At 41.9% G+C, this 15,091-nt stretch overlaps 1 protein-coding gene across 3 annotated transcripts in view; it reads left to right on the top strand.

Moving 5' to 3' along the window:
* LOC110981209 (kinesin-like protein KIF27) overlaps positions 1-15,091 on the top strand; it is a 30,690-nt gene that overhangs the window by 1,649 nt on the left and 13,950 nt on the right. For 2 of the 3 annotated variants that reach the window (XM_087131260.1, XM_087131259.1), the window contains exons 4-23: positions 443-529; positions 789-896; positions 1,506-1,638; positions 2,369-2,515; positions 3,318-3,482; positions 4,349-4,572; positions 5,143-5,277; positions 5,681-5,730; positions 6,804-7,026; positions 7,214-7,300; positions 7,421-7,540; positions 8,353-8,529; positions 9,357-9,458; positions 11,335-11,471; positions 12,002-12,105; positions 12,664-12,847; positions 13,434-13,530; positions 13,865-14,032; positions 14,453-14,596; positions 14,761-14,850. In XM_087131260.1, coding sequence (XP_086987386.1) covers positions 443-529; positions 789-896; positions 1,506-1,638; positions 2,369-2,515; positions 3,318-3,482; positions 4,349-4,572; positions 5,143-5,277; positions 5,681-5,730; positions 6,804-7,026; positions 7,214-7,300; positions 7,421-7,540; positions 8,353-8,529; positions 9,357-9,458; positions 11,335-11,471; positions 12,002-12,105; positions 12,664-12,847; positions 13,434-13,530; positions 13,865-14,032; positions 14,453-14,596; positions 14,761-14,850 — 2,682 coding nt within the window. The remainder of the gene's footprint in view (positions 1-442; positions 530-788; positions 897-1,505; positions 1,639-2,368; positions 2,516-3,317; positions 3,483-4,348; positions 4,573-5,142; positions 5,278-5,680; positions 5,731-6,803; positions 7,027-7,213; positions 7,301-7,420; positions 7,541-8,352; positions 8,530-9,356; positions 9,459-11,334; positions 11,472-12,001; positions 12,106-12,663; positions 12,848-13,433; positions 13,531-13,864; positions 14,033-14,452; positions 14,597-14,760; positions 14,851-15,091) is intronic. The other variant, XM_087131261.1, reaches the window with a different exon arrangement.

Here is a 15,091-nt window from a genome sequence, read left to right as displayed (position 1 = left end):
ACTGAACAAAATGGAAGCCTGCGATCCGGTTCCAATTAATGGTTTCCTTGTCCAACAACCTTTAAAAATCCTGAAGTAACCTCTGAAACAGCTGCGCATCATGTGGTTTACCAGTTGCTTATAAAAAACTAATGGAAAAAAACCCATCAGTTTGTGTGTTCAAAGAATGGATATGAGATAACTTTGGTTACTTCATTTAATCAAGCGTAGGGCGTCAGTGTTGCTCAGGTGAAATTGCTTTATATCTGCCTTCGGGTTTAAGTTTTTCAAAATTAAATATGAGGAGAGATGAAATTCTCAACCACAGTGTATTTTCTTTGTCTTAATTATAATAAATAATAATATTTATTGTTTAAAGCTTATTACATCATAAACAGATCTCAACAGGCTCTACATAAATGTAATATTCTAATATTTTGCCGTTTGTTCTTGTTATCTGTAGGAGGAGGTGTACAATGTCTGCGTGAACAGTTTAGTTGCTAGTTTTTTTGAGGGTTACAATGCTACAGTCTTCGCCTACGGACAAACGGTAAGTTCAGTGAAATGGATTCTCTACTCAAGTCTTTGATTTGTCCAAGAGTGCCAAACAAAAATTGCAGTGAATCTGGACAATTGTCGACACTTGGGCAGCAAATGAAGCAGTTGATGTTTCAAAAGAGACCGTTGGAGAAGGGATGCAGTCAGATTTGTCTGTTGGCCGTCAACGGCGGACATCGCAGCCCCTGTTCCGCTTCAGGAATGCATTCTTGGTTCCCCTTCGGCATAGATATCTTTGTTTCTTGTTCCAGGGTTCTGGTAAAACCTACACAGTTGGAGGACACACCGCAGCCACCCTGACGGAAGATGAACAAGGAATCATCCCCAGAGCTGTCCAACACATGTTCAGCATCATTGAGGTATGATAACCCCTCCGGGGCTAGGATTTGTCTTGATTTCAGGATTTTTCAAACAAATTATTTTAAAATCTAAAAACCCTCAACACACCTCTTTGCTAGTCTTGCGACAGTTGATAGAGAACACAAGAAATGGGTATTCAAGGGGTGCTTTCAAGCAAACATAGAACATACACAGCTGTAGGGTCTTGATCGTTTGGTGTGGGGGGGAGTTCGAAAGTGAATGCAGCCTCGGGCTCATTCTGCATGATGTTGAGGATGAAAAAAATTATCAAAAGTCTTACTTACGGTCTCAATATCCTTGCTTTATTTCGTGGTGTTGTTTTCTGAGGGTGTTGGTGCTGTTATTTGATAAAATATACCAATAAGTTTTTCCTACTCGCCTATGAATTACTATTTGCCAAAGAAACCCAAATCCTGCCCTCCTGCTGGATAGGCTGCTGTTTTTAATAATCATTTTTCTCCAATCTCACCTGTACTCCTAATTTCAAAGCTACAAATTTTAGTCCTTTTCAAAGTCCAGGAAGTAAATTTAAAACCAAGGTGTAATGCATACCTGTGTATACATGTACATCAATTCTCCTAGTACTAGGCATTTTTCTGTTCTCATAGGAAAACCACAATGTCGATTACAACCTGAACGTGTCTTACATTGAGATCTACAAAGAGGAGCTCAAAGACCTGCTGGATTTGGAGACTAACAGTAAAGAGATGCACATCAGGGAAGATGAGCATGGAAACACTGGTGAATGCTTGTGATGAAACTGAGCCATTGAGTCTGTTATGATCAGGAAGACCAGAAATATGTGGTTATGAGTATCCATGGTTATGAGTATCCATGGTTATGAGTATCCACGGTTATGAATATCCATGGTTATGAGTATCCATGGTTATGAGTATCCAAGGTTATGAGTATCCATGGTTATGAGTATCCATGGTTATGAGTATCCATGGTTATGAGTATCCGTGGTTATGAGTATCCACGGTTATGAGTATCCATGGTTATGAGTATCCATGGTTATGAGTATCCATGGTTATGAGTATCCATGTTATGAGTATCCATGGTTATGAGTATTTGGGAGAGCAGATTGAGTTGTGTACTTCGGGTAAAGATGAAAAGCAGTTGTACATTGAATGAAGTACATGTAGGGTGAAATTTGAAGGGGTAACCAACGAGGGCTCACATTGTTTTGTAGGGGGCACTGAAAGCAAACTAACGGTGGCTTGTATACACTCAAAGTTTCAAATGGGGACACCAGGGGAGGGGGGACTTCTGCTAGGGGTATGCTCCCCCAAGTTGCACCAGTGGTTGAACTCCCTGTATTAGATGAACACAATTTATTATAATCTTGGGTTCAAAGCTCATATCAAAAAGAGAAGGCAGATTCTACCATGATGTCCACCATTTGCACAAGTACCTGTAAGTACTGCTCCCTAGTGGATTCCTGTCTAATTTTGTCTGTCTGTCGGTGCAGTGGTGATAGGCGCCACTGAGGTATCATGCGAGAGCCTAGATGAAGTCCTGAACTGCCTAGCCATTGGATCGGCTCACCGACACACCGGAGCCACTAACATGAACGAAGTGTCTAGCCGTTCTCACTCCATCTTCACTATGGCATTACGTAAGTCAGGAGTAGTAAGGAGAGGCCTGATATTGATTTAGATGAGTGGAAATTAAGTTGCATGATTAGTAATGGATTGAAAAGTTCGCGTAGTAAAGAAAATTATGTGGAGTTGATTTTGTTGCTTTTAGGTTATTTTACGATCGTTTATCTATGACATGTTTGCCGTTCTAACTCACCAGATGTTTTTGCCACCGGTATACGTCCAGTCCTTCGAAATTCTCACCTTTGTAGGAATCTAGTGACATAGTTTTAAACCAAAATTTGTTTAAGATTACAGTGGCTTGATTCTACCTTCCTCAATCCTTCAAAACCTTGCAGTAGATTTTGAAGGAACTGGGAGGGAGGAAGTAACAGGGTGCCAGTCCTACAGAGGGGTTGCATGGGGTGCTCTCACAGAAGAGCTAGGTCTTTGTCTTTGCCATGAAATCTAAATAACCAACATGTCCTCTGTGAGGGCGCTCTATGCAGCGCCCTCTGTTGTTGCATTGAGTAATTATTAATAATTGTAATATTTTATTCATTTATAAAGTGCAAATTTCATAAAAATATGTTCAAATGCACTGTAGATTAAGAATCTAGTGAAATTACACTGACAAAATACATGTGTGAGCAAGTTAAACAAGATACATCCACAAACAAATTAAATAAATTCATCTAAAAACTTGCCAAAAACATATATACAAGAACAATTTACACATCCACCTACATGTATATAAGAACCAAAGATAATAGAGCAAATGATGACGACTTTTAACCCTACATTTTTTATTTAATTAATTGCATGTTATGTTGTTATCAGAGCAACGTTGGGAAGACCCAGCCAACATCCAGGGCAGGGAACCAGCACCAGACGAGGACCAGCCTGAAGCGAGTGTGCACACCACGGCAGCCAAGTTCCATTTTGTGGATCTAGCGGGGTCAGAGAGAGCCCACAAGACTGGCAATGCTGGTGAAAGATTCAAAGGTAGTCTACTGATTAGACTGACATTTGATTTGATTAGATGAACAGGAAAGATGAGACACTCCGTGTCTATGTACAGATTCAGAGAAGCGTCTGTTTGACAACTTAGTGTGGCCTTCCACATTGACTTCCACCCAGACATTCACTTTGCTCTCTGTGCTGCAGTGGGCCAGACCAGTTAATCCGTCTTTAACTTTCTTTTTCAAGTAAGTCGTGTTTATTTGTAACCAGGTTAGGGTTTAAAACAGTGTTAATCATGGACGCGTGTACTACTTTGAAATATTAAAAAAATACACTTTAAAATTTTAGCCAAAAATTTTTTAGAGGAATACCAAAAGTGACAAAAATTAAGTGTGATTCAATGCTTTATAGAATAGTGTTATAGTGGAGACTACAGGCCTTCACAAGACCAGCACAAGACCAACACAAGGCCCCCCCGTCTGAATTCAAGCTACACGCTATTCCAGTGAACTGCAACAAATGCATTCCTTTGTCATAATTCGACCTGTTAATGGGCTCAGTCCCATGCATGGTCTTGTGATGGTCTCGGCTGCAACATTGATAAAGAAACACGCATTAAACGGAATGAAATTATTTCTACCAAACAGACAAGCATACCAGTGGAATTACAGACTTCAGCAGACAGATGGGGACAAGGAACAGACCAAAAGATTGACCAACCGACACGCAGACAGACATAACAAGACAACTGTTATGCCAATGTAGCTTTAAGCTGGCACTCATTTGATGAGTGTTAGTCCGGCCGTATGTAGAATTCTTGAACAATCTTGTGTATTCCTTTGATAAGTTGTTTGCATATCAACAGCATGCGATATTAGTGCACCTTTCGTTCTTGCCGTTTCCTGCAGAGTCTGTTCACATCAACAGCGGTCTTCTTTCCCTGGGTAACGTCATCAGTGCCCTGAGCGATCCCAAGAGGCGGGTGTCTCACATTCCTTACAGAGACTCCAAGATCACCAGGATCTTGAAGGACTCACTGGGAGGCAACGCCAAGACGTGCATGATTACCTGCATCAGCCCCTCGGCCGTCAACTTCGACGAGACCCTCAATGCGCTCAAGTATGCCAACAGGGTAAGAGTCAGCAAGTTTATTTTTCCATCTCATCAAATAAGAACTGCTGCTGAGATAATGTCACCTCTCATTATTTTTTGTCGTCGTCTTAATTCTTTTTTTTTTTTTCATTTCCTTAGTAAGCCCCTTTTTTATGCTTTTACATTTATAAATGCTTTTATTAAGATGGCTTTTTTGTTCATTTTAATGATACAACTTCATGTTTCATTTATTTTTTACTGTCTTGATGATGCTGTAAATTCACCGACAATTCGGCCTTGTGTTGCCGAAGGGGGATATTTTAATAAACCATCATTGATTGATTGAATTGCTGTGACACTAGTTTTCAGGTGAAAGCTTGCTTTCAGGATTTCTCCTTTCAACTGTTGGCTAATAGTAATTCCAGTGTAGACAAAACCATCCAGAGACCTGTCTTAAGACCAGACACAAGTAACAGGGTGAACATTGACAAAGGAAAGCTTTTGTTGCAGTTTATTTGAATAGCTTGCGACTTGAATTCAGAAAGGACGTCTTTCAGTTACACTGTTTTGCTCAATTTCGGAGTGAAAGAAATCAAATATTTTTTATCAGGCACGCAACATTAAGAATAAGCCGATTGTGAACCGAGATGTCAACTCGTGTCGTATCGCCGCCATGCAGACAGAAATCGAGGCATTGAGAGAGGAGTTACAGAGGCATCAATCAGCCAAGTCCAATCGTCACTACGTAAGACCCTCACTTGAATTGATCAGTTGTTGAGAATTTTCTCTTTGAGAGAAGCTCACCGCATTGTGTGTCTCTGCTGTTTAAAGAGCAGTTACCTTTGGTGTGGAGTGCCCAGGCCAGGGTATCTCTGTTGAGTATGTGTGGTTCTGAAAAGAACTGGAGGGCACTCAACCTTTTGGACAGTATGCTCTGTCTGTCGCCATTGGAACTTTTGTCGACGACGGGCAAAGCATACTCTCTGAAACGTTGAGTATCCTCCGGTTCTTTTCACAACCACTCCTACTCAAAACAGATGTCCTTGCACGGTGCTACCCAAAACCTCTCTGCCTTGCCACCTTCACTATGCAAAGCAAGCTTCAGAGCCCCAGTTCCTCTCAGCTGAATTAGTTCCTTTGATCAACAGGAAGATGCTGATTCACAGAGAGTCAAGGATCTAGAGGGCAGCATTATCAGGTAAATAAGTCCCATGATATGACTTACTTTGAGCAGCCCCCCCTCACTGTTCTGAGTGATGGGCAAGTTGAGCTTTTCCAAGTATTCATCCAGAACCAGATCTTAAAATGGAAATCGCTTTTGAAATTATGCTTTGCACAAAAGCAGAATCCTTGAGGAACCTCACCCCTGAAATAAAATCCTTTAAACCGTATTACCTACTTTTGGATGGTGAAGTTTGTTAATTTCATGGATACTGTAATTTCATTGACCAAAGTTGTAAAAGTAGAAGAAACTTGCTTAAGTGTGAGAAAACCTTGCTTGATAAATCAGGTAACCAGCTAAAACTCCATGTGGTGTTTATTGTTTGGGATCGTATTTAGCTGTCTTTTGGTTAGCATGACAGTCAGATAGAGTTTGAGTTGGTAACCTTGGTTTTTTTAAGCAGGGTTTTTTCACGCTTAAGCAAATTTTGTGCTTAAGCAGCTTTATGAAATTGGCCCCGGATGGTTGTGGAGGTATCAGGATTGTGGAAGTAACCACCTGGACAACTCTGTTTTAATCTTGATGCCCCTAGAATGCTTAAGTATCCACTCTGAGCGGGAACAAACGAGGGCATGTTTTTTATATGAACTTGACAGTCCTTTGATACAAACTTACCTCATAGATGCACAAGTTTATGTGTATTTGACGCAGGGCGCGCTGAGTGCGTGCAACAAATTTATTCTAGAATGTATGGTCTTCACTTGCACGCCGAACACGTGCAAGAACCTGGTTGGAAAAACTTTGTACCAGTCTGTCTTTGTTTGGCTGCTGAGGGTGCCCTTCAACTCTGGGTGAATTGAGGAGACGCCATTGGTTTCCTGCACAGTGGAAGATTTTAGAAGATTCTGGAATTGTGCAAAGTGCATCAGGAGCTAGGGTTCAAAAATTATTCTCGACTGCTGTGATGTGGGACGTGTTTTTTCCTTACCCCTTGATTATGCTTGGCATCTTTGGCTTCTACTTGGGTGCTATGCTTGCCATTGGATGTGAGAAATACAATTTCCCACATCATAGGAGCAAACAGTTGTTAATTGTCTTTGTCCTTGAAGGTTGCGAACCCAGTCTGCCCACTACCAAGTCTGCACCGAGGAGGCTGTCAAGTTACTCAGTGTTCTCCAAGACAGTGATAGTCTGACGGAAGATGAGGTCACCGCCATCAGGAATTGGTTAGATTTAGCCCAGGAAGCTGTAGATGCTAACAATGACATGCAAACAATGGTGCTAGGCAATCAACAGGCTGCGATCGAAGACTTACAACAGAAATTGAAAAAGGTACGAGACCCTCATTGCTTTTTCTTAAAATTTCCTACTAAAACATTCTGTTCTTTTGTATTATTATTTGAAACACAGTGTAAAAGGTCAAACTTCAAAAGACCTCTCCCTGACCCAAGCTAACATTTAGATTGCTTTTCTTCAAGATCATTCCTAGTGTTTATCATATTCATATTTGTCCTGCCAGGCACTTGATGATCTTGCCAGCGACGAAGAGATCTTCAGTGCCAAGACAAAAGAGAACAACGATCTGCTGGCTAGAATCAAGGAACTGGTGAGTCTCATTTACTTCAATTTTTTTGTACTATGCAATCCAAGCTTGATATGCAGAGGAGATCATTTTCTTGCCATAGAGATGGGGAGTTCAGTGGAATTTTTGCTCATCCTGTCGTAGGAAAAATTGCACAACGAAACAACGAACAGACTGGAAGACGCTGTGGCAAGACTTCATCGACAAGAAGAGGAACTGATAGAGCAGCAGACACTCATACAGGAACTACAAACGCATAGAAAGGTACATACATTGACTGCATTACAGCAGAGAGCTGTACAGGAACCAAAGAAGCACAGAAAGGTATACACTATAGCATAGGCAATTGTACAGGAACCAAAGGTGTGCAGAAAGGTATACACTACAGCATAGGCAATTGTACAGGAACCAAAGGTGTGCAGAAAGGTATACACTACAGCATAGGCAATTGTACAGAAACCAAAGGTGCACAGCAAGGTATACACTACAGCATAGGCAATTGTACAGAAACCAAAGGTGCACAGCAAGGTATACACTACAGCATAGACAATTGTACAGGAACCAAAGGTGTGCAGAAAGGTATACACTACAGCATAGACAATTGTACAGAAACCAAAGGTGCACAGCAAGGTATACACTACAGCATAGACAATTGTACAGGAACCAAAGGTGCACAGAAAGGTATAAACTACAGCATAGACAATTGTACAGAAACCAAAGGTGCACAGAAAGGTATACACTACAGCATAGACAATTGTACAGGAACCAAAGGTGCACAGAAAGGTATACACTACAGCATAGGCAATTGTACAGGAACCAAAGGTGCACAGAAAGGTATACACTGCAGTGTAGGAGACACCTGTACAGGAACCAAAGGTGTAGATAGGTGTCTGGTGTTCTATGGGAGACAATCATGCAGGAACCAAAGGTGCTCAGAAGAGTAAACGCAGTGCTACAGTGACATAACAAGATACATATAAATGGAATGTTGCCTTGAGGTGTATAGAATTCAAAATTCTGTTTTCAAGCCGAAGCAATGTTACCCCTGTTCACAAGATCCACATCTGATTTCCCAGGTGGTTGACTCTGAACCAGCGGAGGACAACTATGAAGCTCCTCTAACTGGACGCAGGAGACCAATGTCAGTACCAGCACATCTGTCTGGTTTCAGGAGGGCCAAATCAGCGGCTGATGGAGAGACTCTGCAAGGAGATAGGCCACCGTCTAGGAAGTTACACACCAGCCCACCGTTGGTAGGTAACACAATTTAAGACATGCCTGTCACCTTAAACAGTGTCCAACATCATGTGTGCTGGTGTGGTGCTTAGGATGTAAGCAACAATGCGTCATTGAAGTAAATTGAACGTGACGTACAACATTAACATTGTAGCCCTTATATATATGCAAGACAAGTGATAGGAAAACCTCATTAAAAAGATGAACAAAGAGTAAACGTTGAAAGTCCATGGTGCAGTAGCTCACCAAATATCCAACACAGAGCACTTTTCTTGTTTCTTGCATCTGTTCCTTTATTGTAGCATTTGTGTTTTGTTGTCTGTCAGTCTTTCTCTCATAGGGTATAAATTTAGTACTTGCGATATCTCAAACCCTGGTGTGTAGTTGGTGTCATTCTTATGCAACTGAAACTATGCCCATTTTGCAAAGTGTTTAAGCTGAACTATTGGAACTGGAAAAATGGCAAAGGTTTGATATCGGCCAGTGGTGGCGCGTAATCAGTAGAGGTTGAGTTACCATGAGGCAAAGTACATGTATTGATATTGGAATCTTCCACTGTTTGGAAAATGCGGACAAGATTGGGACAAGATGGTGGCCAAACACATTTGTTCCTTCATGTCCTACGTGGGCAACCATAGATAAAACTGATCACATTGTATTGTGGGCACGAGCAAATCACCTTTCACATCTGCAGGTTCATTCTTTATATTCAATCAAGTTTGCTCTTTGCGACACAGCTAGAGACCAGTGAACGCTCGCCGAGGCTGTATACTGACAGCTTATAACTTGTATGTTCATGTTAATGTTCTCCTTGTTTGACATTATACTCGGCCTCGTTCGTCAGTCCACTAGTCAGCAGACTTCACTCTTCTCGTCTAGTCCTTCTATCTCCAGCCAAGTCTGTGCGGCCTCTGCACAGGTCTACAATCAATTTCTGAACACTTTGGTACGTTTCTGCATGTCACTCGGTCCGCACCGCAATTCATCCATTGCATGTGTGATGAATGCAGCAACAGTCGGTTTACAAGTCACATGCATGCAATTCACGGTGTTCAGATTGACTCATCCTGGTGTTTTTTATCGTCCCAAACTTCCTGTGTCATCTTTGTGAAATGAGCATCTCTTTGGGGACAAAGCCCTCTCCTGATATAATGCTGACTTCATGCATGTATCCCGCAAACCATACCAACTTCTGTTGAATAAACTCAACCACCACAGATGCATGATCAATTTTCTATTATTATTATTATTATACACATTAATTGTAATTACTCAATGGATAAAATCATATTTCAACAGCTGTACTCCTTTAAGACGCATTTAGGTTCCAAGAATTCACCTGTGGTATATGTGACATCATAGAACTTCTGTACCATTTGTGTTTATTTAAGAAAAATCCTCATTTGGTTTTTGGCATTGCTTTATTTTATCCCTCTCCCCCAATTTCTGATCATCTGCGCGTTATTTTTTTTTGGGGGGGGGAGTTCAGATTAATGTAAAATCCTGTTCCATCATTTCTTGGCAATGAATGTTACCACATGACATTTACAAGTGCATACACATATGCTTATGGTAATTCCAGAAATTAGGGGTCCATTTTTTTTTTTTTGGGTCCCTGTCACATCTGTCATATGATTTTGTAAGTTCAGAACACATTTTTGAATTTCCAAGAGTAATGAATTAATGCAAATTACCTGCCAAACAAATAGTAATAGTTTGAAATCAATGCCGGTGATATTTCCTTGCCAAATGACAAAGGTCAGATGGTACAGGGACACCAAAATGTCACTCTTTAGGACCCCTAATTCTGGAATTACCCATATCCTCCGCATTTCATCCTTGTCCCAATTTACGTGCATGGCTTTCATGGAAATAGGATGAACCATAAGGGTCATTGTATAATTTGGGTCGCTGTCACATCTGACACGTGATTTTGTAAGCCTAGAACACTCTCTTTAATTTCCAGGAGTGATTAAGCCATGCAAATTACCTGACAACCAAATACATATATTTGGAAGTCAATTTCAGTGATATTTTGGAGTCAAATACCACAGGTCAGGTGTGACGGGGACACCTAGAATGCCAGCTTTTCGGACTCTAGATTTATAGAATGACCCAAATACATTTTATTATAATAGCTTGTAAAACGTGACTTGACCTGGAATCTGTGGTATTCTTCTGCCTCAGACAGCTGCAATTGCATGTTCATTCATGAAATAGTCACCTGCTAGTGAACACGGAATATTCTAACGCTAGCATTCAACGTTTTGAAAAGTGCATGCCTCCTTTATGAAATAAGTTGCATTCAGACTTGCATTTAAGAAACAAACTGAGCCGGGGAGGGGTGATTTCTCTGAATTTCAGAACGTATGACCTCCTAAATTTTGGATTTCTAGAGGTCTAATTTTCAGACTTTTCTACTGTATGGCACTTTGTTTAAAAAGACCCAAGTTTAAGATTCACATAGATGTAACCATTTTTCATGCCTTGTTAGTTCTGGTAATCCTGGAGTGTCAGTAATTTGAGGCCTGAGCCAGACCAAGAGAGGGTGCAATTTTCCTAACAATGGAGGCTCCTTTGGTAGGAACTCCACTTCACTAGTTCACAAATGACTATGAAAAGCATGTGTTACAGAGACGTCGCTACCAAGAAAATGAACACTCCTACCAACGTGGCTCTGGTCAGGGTGGATTGTTGCCATTGTTACAGCCCTTCTCTGGATTTTTGTGGATTTCTCATCACTCCCAATCTCAACCGATGGTACACCCACCGCTCCCTCCATTGAAGTGGCTTCTTTTTTTCTGATTGGTCCGTGTCGACAGTTCTCGTTGGAGCGAATTGTACAGGGCTTCAGAGCCAGGAGTCACCTCATTCTGAAACGGCTAGAGGAGCAAGATGAAGTGATGCAGTGGGAGATGAGCGACAGTAGCAACGATGATAATGACGATAGCCAGTCAGGGTAAGTTGGCACCTAGTCCAGGTCCTATGCTGTAGTGAGTGACAGTAGCAACGATGATAATGACGATAGCCAGTCAGGGTAAGTTGGCACCTAGTCCAGGTCCTATGTTGTAGTGAGTGACAGTAGCAATGATGATAATGACGATAGCCAGTCAGGGTAAGTTGGCACCAAGTCCAGGTCCTATGCTGTAGTGAGCGACAGTAGCAACGATGATAATGACGATAGCCAGTCAGGGTAAGTTGGCACCAAGTCCAGGTCCTATGCTGTAGTGAGCGACAGTAGCAACGATGATAATGACGATAGCCAGTCAGGGTAAGTTGGCACCTAGTCCAGGTCCTATGCTGTAGTGAGCGACAGTAGCAACGATGATAATGACGATAGCCAGTCAGGGTAAGTTGGCACCTAGTCCAGGTCTTATGTTGTAGTGAGCGACAGTAGCAATGATGATAATGACGATAGCCAGTCAGGGTAAGTTGGCACCTAATTCTGGTAAGGGAGCACGACCTCAGCTTTCTTTGCTTTCTTATCAGGGTCTTGGGACACACATGGAGTAAATCCAGCTTGTCTCGGAAGAAGTCTGATTCTAAACAGAGTGACTCGGCAAGTCGATTATCCAGTACTGAGAGCACCAAAGGTAAGTACAGTTATTGACTGCCTTGAGTCAAGGATTGAACTCTCGCACTTGTTAGGGTTTTTGTATTTTAAATTAAATTATTGTCAAGTGGACGGGAGCAGCTTGCTGAGCTTAACCAGTTAACGTCGGATTTTCTTACCTGAAAAAGCTGCAGGGAGCGGGTTTATTTTACCTGCAAATTCTTCAACCTCGCAATTGCGCTTTGAGCCAACCAAGCATGACGCATCAATATATCAACCGCAGAAAATGAAAAAAGAATTCTTCAAGGAGTGTACGCGTCCTCCGTGGAACAATTAAGGAAAATTGTGTGTATGTTAACATGTCATCCAACGTCAAGTGGTTAACAAGATACCGCAAGTCCACAACTTGCTCCGCATTGGTTCTAAGATTAGTCCTAAATGGGTGCATTACTACGGGAGAAACAATGAGTGGCATTATCTATTCATTAGACCAAGATGTTTGGATCCTTTGAGACATTATTATTCATTGTAGAAAAAAGCAAAGAATTAGGTTTTAATGATAGGAATTGACCACGTAGTCTTGTCGTGACTTCTTCAGGGTTTGGAGGGACGATGACCAAGACATTGGCCGCTAGTTGTCTGAAGGATCTCCCTTACATCGGGTCTCAAGAGATGGAAGCCCTGCGATCGAGCACCGTGGACTATCAGCACAAGGTCCGGGAATCTAAACTGAGGGTACAGGAGGCCCAGCAGAAGATGAGAGATCTGGCACTGAACATCAGGTGGGCTTGCCGTTACTCAGATGAGTAAACTCACAGTGACTCATTAATTGAGTAATGCTTCATTCCATCAAGAGAGTAGGACATTATGTACAGGACTACTTAATGTATTATACTTCAAAATCTCTGCACTGTGTGCTACCTGTTGATCTGGCAGGACTAGGAAAAAAAAGAACCTCGTGCATTAGCTCAGATACCTCATTTTTAAAATTCTGTCCTATAAGATTTGACTTGGGAGTCAGCTTGCACCGCGTATGATTTCTTCGCACGAAAACAAATTTTGAAAACATTGAACCAGTGACTAACAACCAGAACAGTTATAAGTTTCAGTAATCAGTTCCCTAGGCTGTCTGTGTCTGTGAAGTAACGTCCACGGCTACAAAGTTTACGTGAGGCAGTTTTGTTGCATTTTAGCAAATGCGAGGTAGTTCTCTTACAGTGCTTTGCATGTGAGCTAAACTGTCATGTTCGCGGAACAGATGTGACACACTATTTGGAACCAATCAAAGTGCAGCAGTGCACTACTTGAAACAGCTTGCCACTAATGCGTTCTGAAAGTTCGGACTGTTGATGTGATTTTTCCCTTCAGGTTGAAGGAGGAATTGATCCGGGAATTGGTGAAGACCGGCAGGGAAGCAGAGACGGCCAATAAGAAGTACACAGAACGAATCAAGCAACTGGAATTGGTACGCATGCCTAAATATGGCTAGCGTGTCATTTTGTTTGGCAAACAGTCAGCTCACAAGTTCGAAAAATTTGGGAAAGGTAGATATGGGGCAAGCTGAAATGACAAGATGAAATGAGCTGGCGAGTGGAGCAGACACCTTGACAGTACACTTGTGCGTATGTTCTTTTTTTGGGCAAGCCACGGTACCCCTTTGGCCGAAGAGGTCTTTAGCGCATTCTTACTTCCTGTGTGTGAGTGTGGTACCCCCGTAGTATTACCTTCTAAGTCTTGTCGTCAGCTGGTTCTGTTGACAAAGCTATTCTGCTTGGGAATGTGCTGTTTTCTATCAACAGGAAGCGCAGAATGCTAAGACAGAGCTCCACGATGCCCAAGAAGCGCTGCATCGTCTGGAAGCCAAGGAACATCAAGAGACACAAGACAAAGACAAACTCGGCGAGGAGTACCGACGGAAGATGGACAAGGCCAGGAACCGCATGAAAGAACTTCAACGCAAGCAACACGTCAGTAAACCCTCCTCAACTTACAACGCTTTCAGGAAATTTTTTCCCACTTAGGTTATTAAAGAAGCCTCCATCACTGATTTCAGGATTTTATCATCAGGATTTTCCCGATTTCCGTATTTTTAAGAAATATTTTTTAACATCTGGAAAAGCTCGAGTTTAGTGTGAAGGTGTTTTTATACGTAGAAGACGACTCAAAACACAAGGAACTGGTGTTTCAAGGGATACCTTCAGAAAAAAGACAAACATACCATAAACCTTACACTTTTGTGGGGCCCTTAAAACCTCTGATTACTGTTTCATGGATATTTTTCTTCCCCGATTTTGACATTTTCTAGCTGTCCACCAGGATGGACATTTCCCCTGCAATTGTTTTTCAACCTTTACCTCTGCTAAGAAGTGATCTTCTTGCGATCGCAGGACACGGAGAAGCTGTTGAAAGTTCAGAATCAGAGTGACAAGAAAGTGACGGAATTGGAGCTTGCTGTGGGCCGAATGAAGCAACATCAAGAGCTGCTGCAGCACCGTCTCAAAGAAGAAGCCGACAGGAAACTCAAACTGGAGGTGAGTGGAATGAAACTAGGGGTGTACATTTACGGGTATTTTTGGAACCGGGTACCTGTTCGACGTCAGTACTGGGTACCCGGGTACCCTTAGAATATAAAGAAGACTTTGACAAATGGCCTTGCGGGTTAGGGATAATGACTTTTAATTCGTCATAAATGTAGAAAGAAATGCAGAAGGACCAACAGAGGATCAGGGAGCTGGAGATTCGAATGGAGCAACAGCAGAAGATACTCAAAAGGAAAACGGAGGAGGTGAGTTACTCATGTAACTCAACTTGATGTTCAAGTCACCCATTAGTACCTCATATTTACCCCTTGAGACCACCACAAGACCCCCACAAGACAATCTACAGACCAGCATAAGACCTCCAGTCTGAAATAAAGTCACAAGCTATTTACGATGAACTGTGACAAAAGCATTCCTTTGATACTTTTCACTTATTTACTTGTGGCTGGTCTGGTTTCGCGTGTTCTGTCTGGTCTTGTGTATGGG

The sequence above is a fragment of the Acanthaster planci genome, linkage group LG21, assembly GCF_054643075.1.
Source record: "Acanthaster planci isolate LZ-2023a linkage group LG21, COTS_SCS, whole genome shotgun sequence".
Lineage (NCBI taxonomy): Eukaryota > Metazoa > Echinodermata > Asteroidea > Valvatida > Acanthasteridae > Acanthaster > Acanthaster planci.
This window is presented reverse-complemented; position numbering and strand designations above follow the sequence as displayed.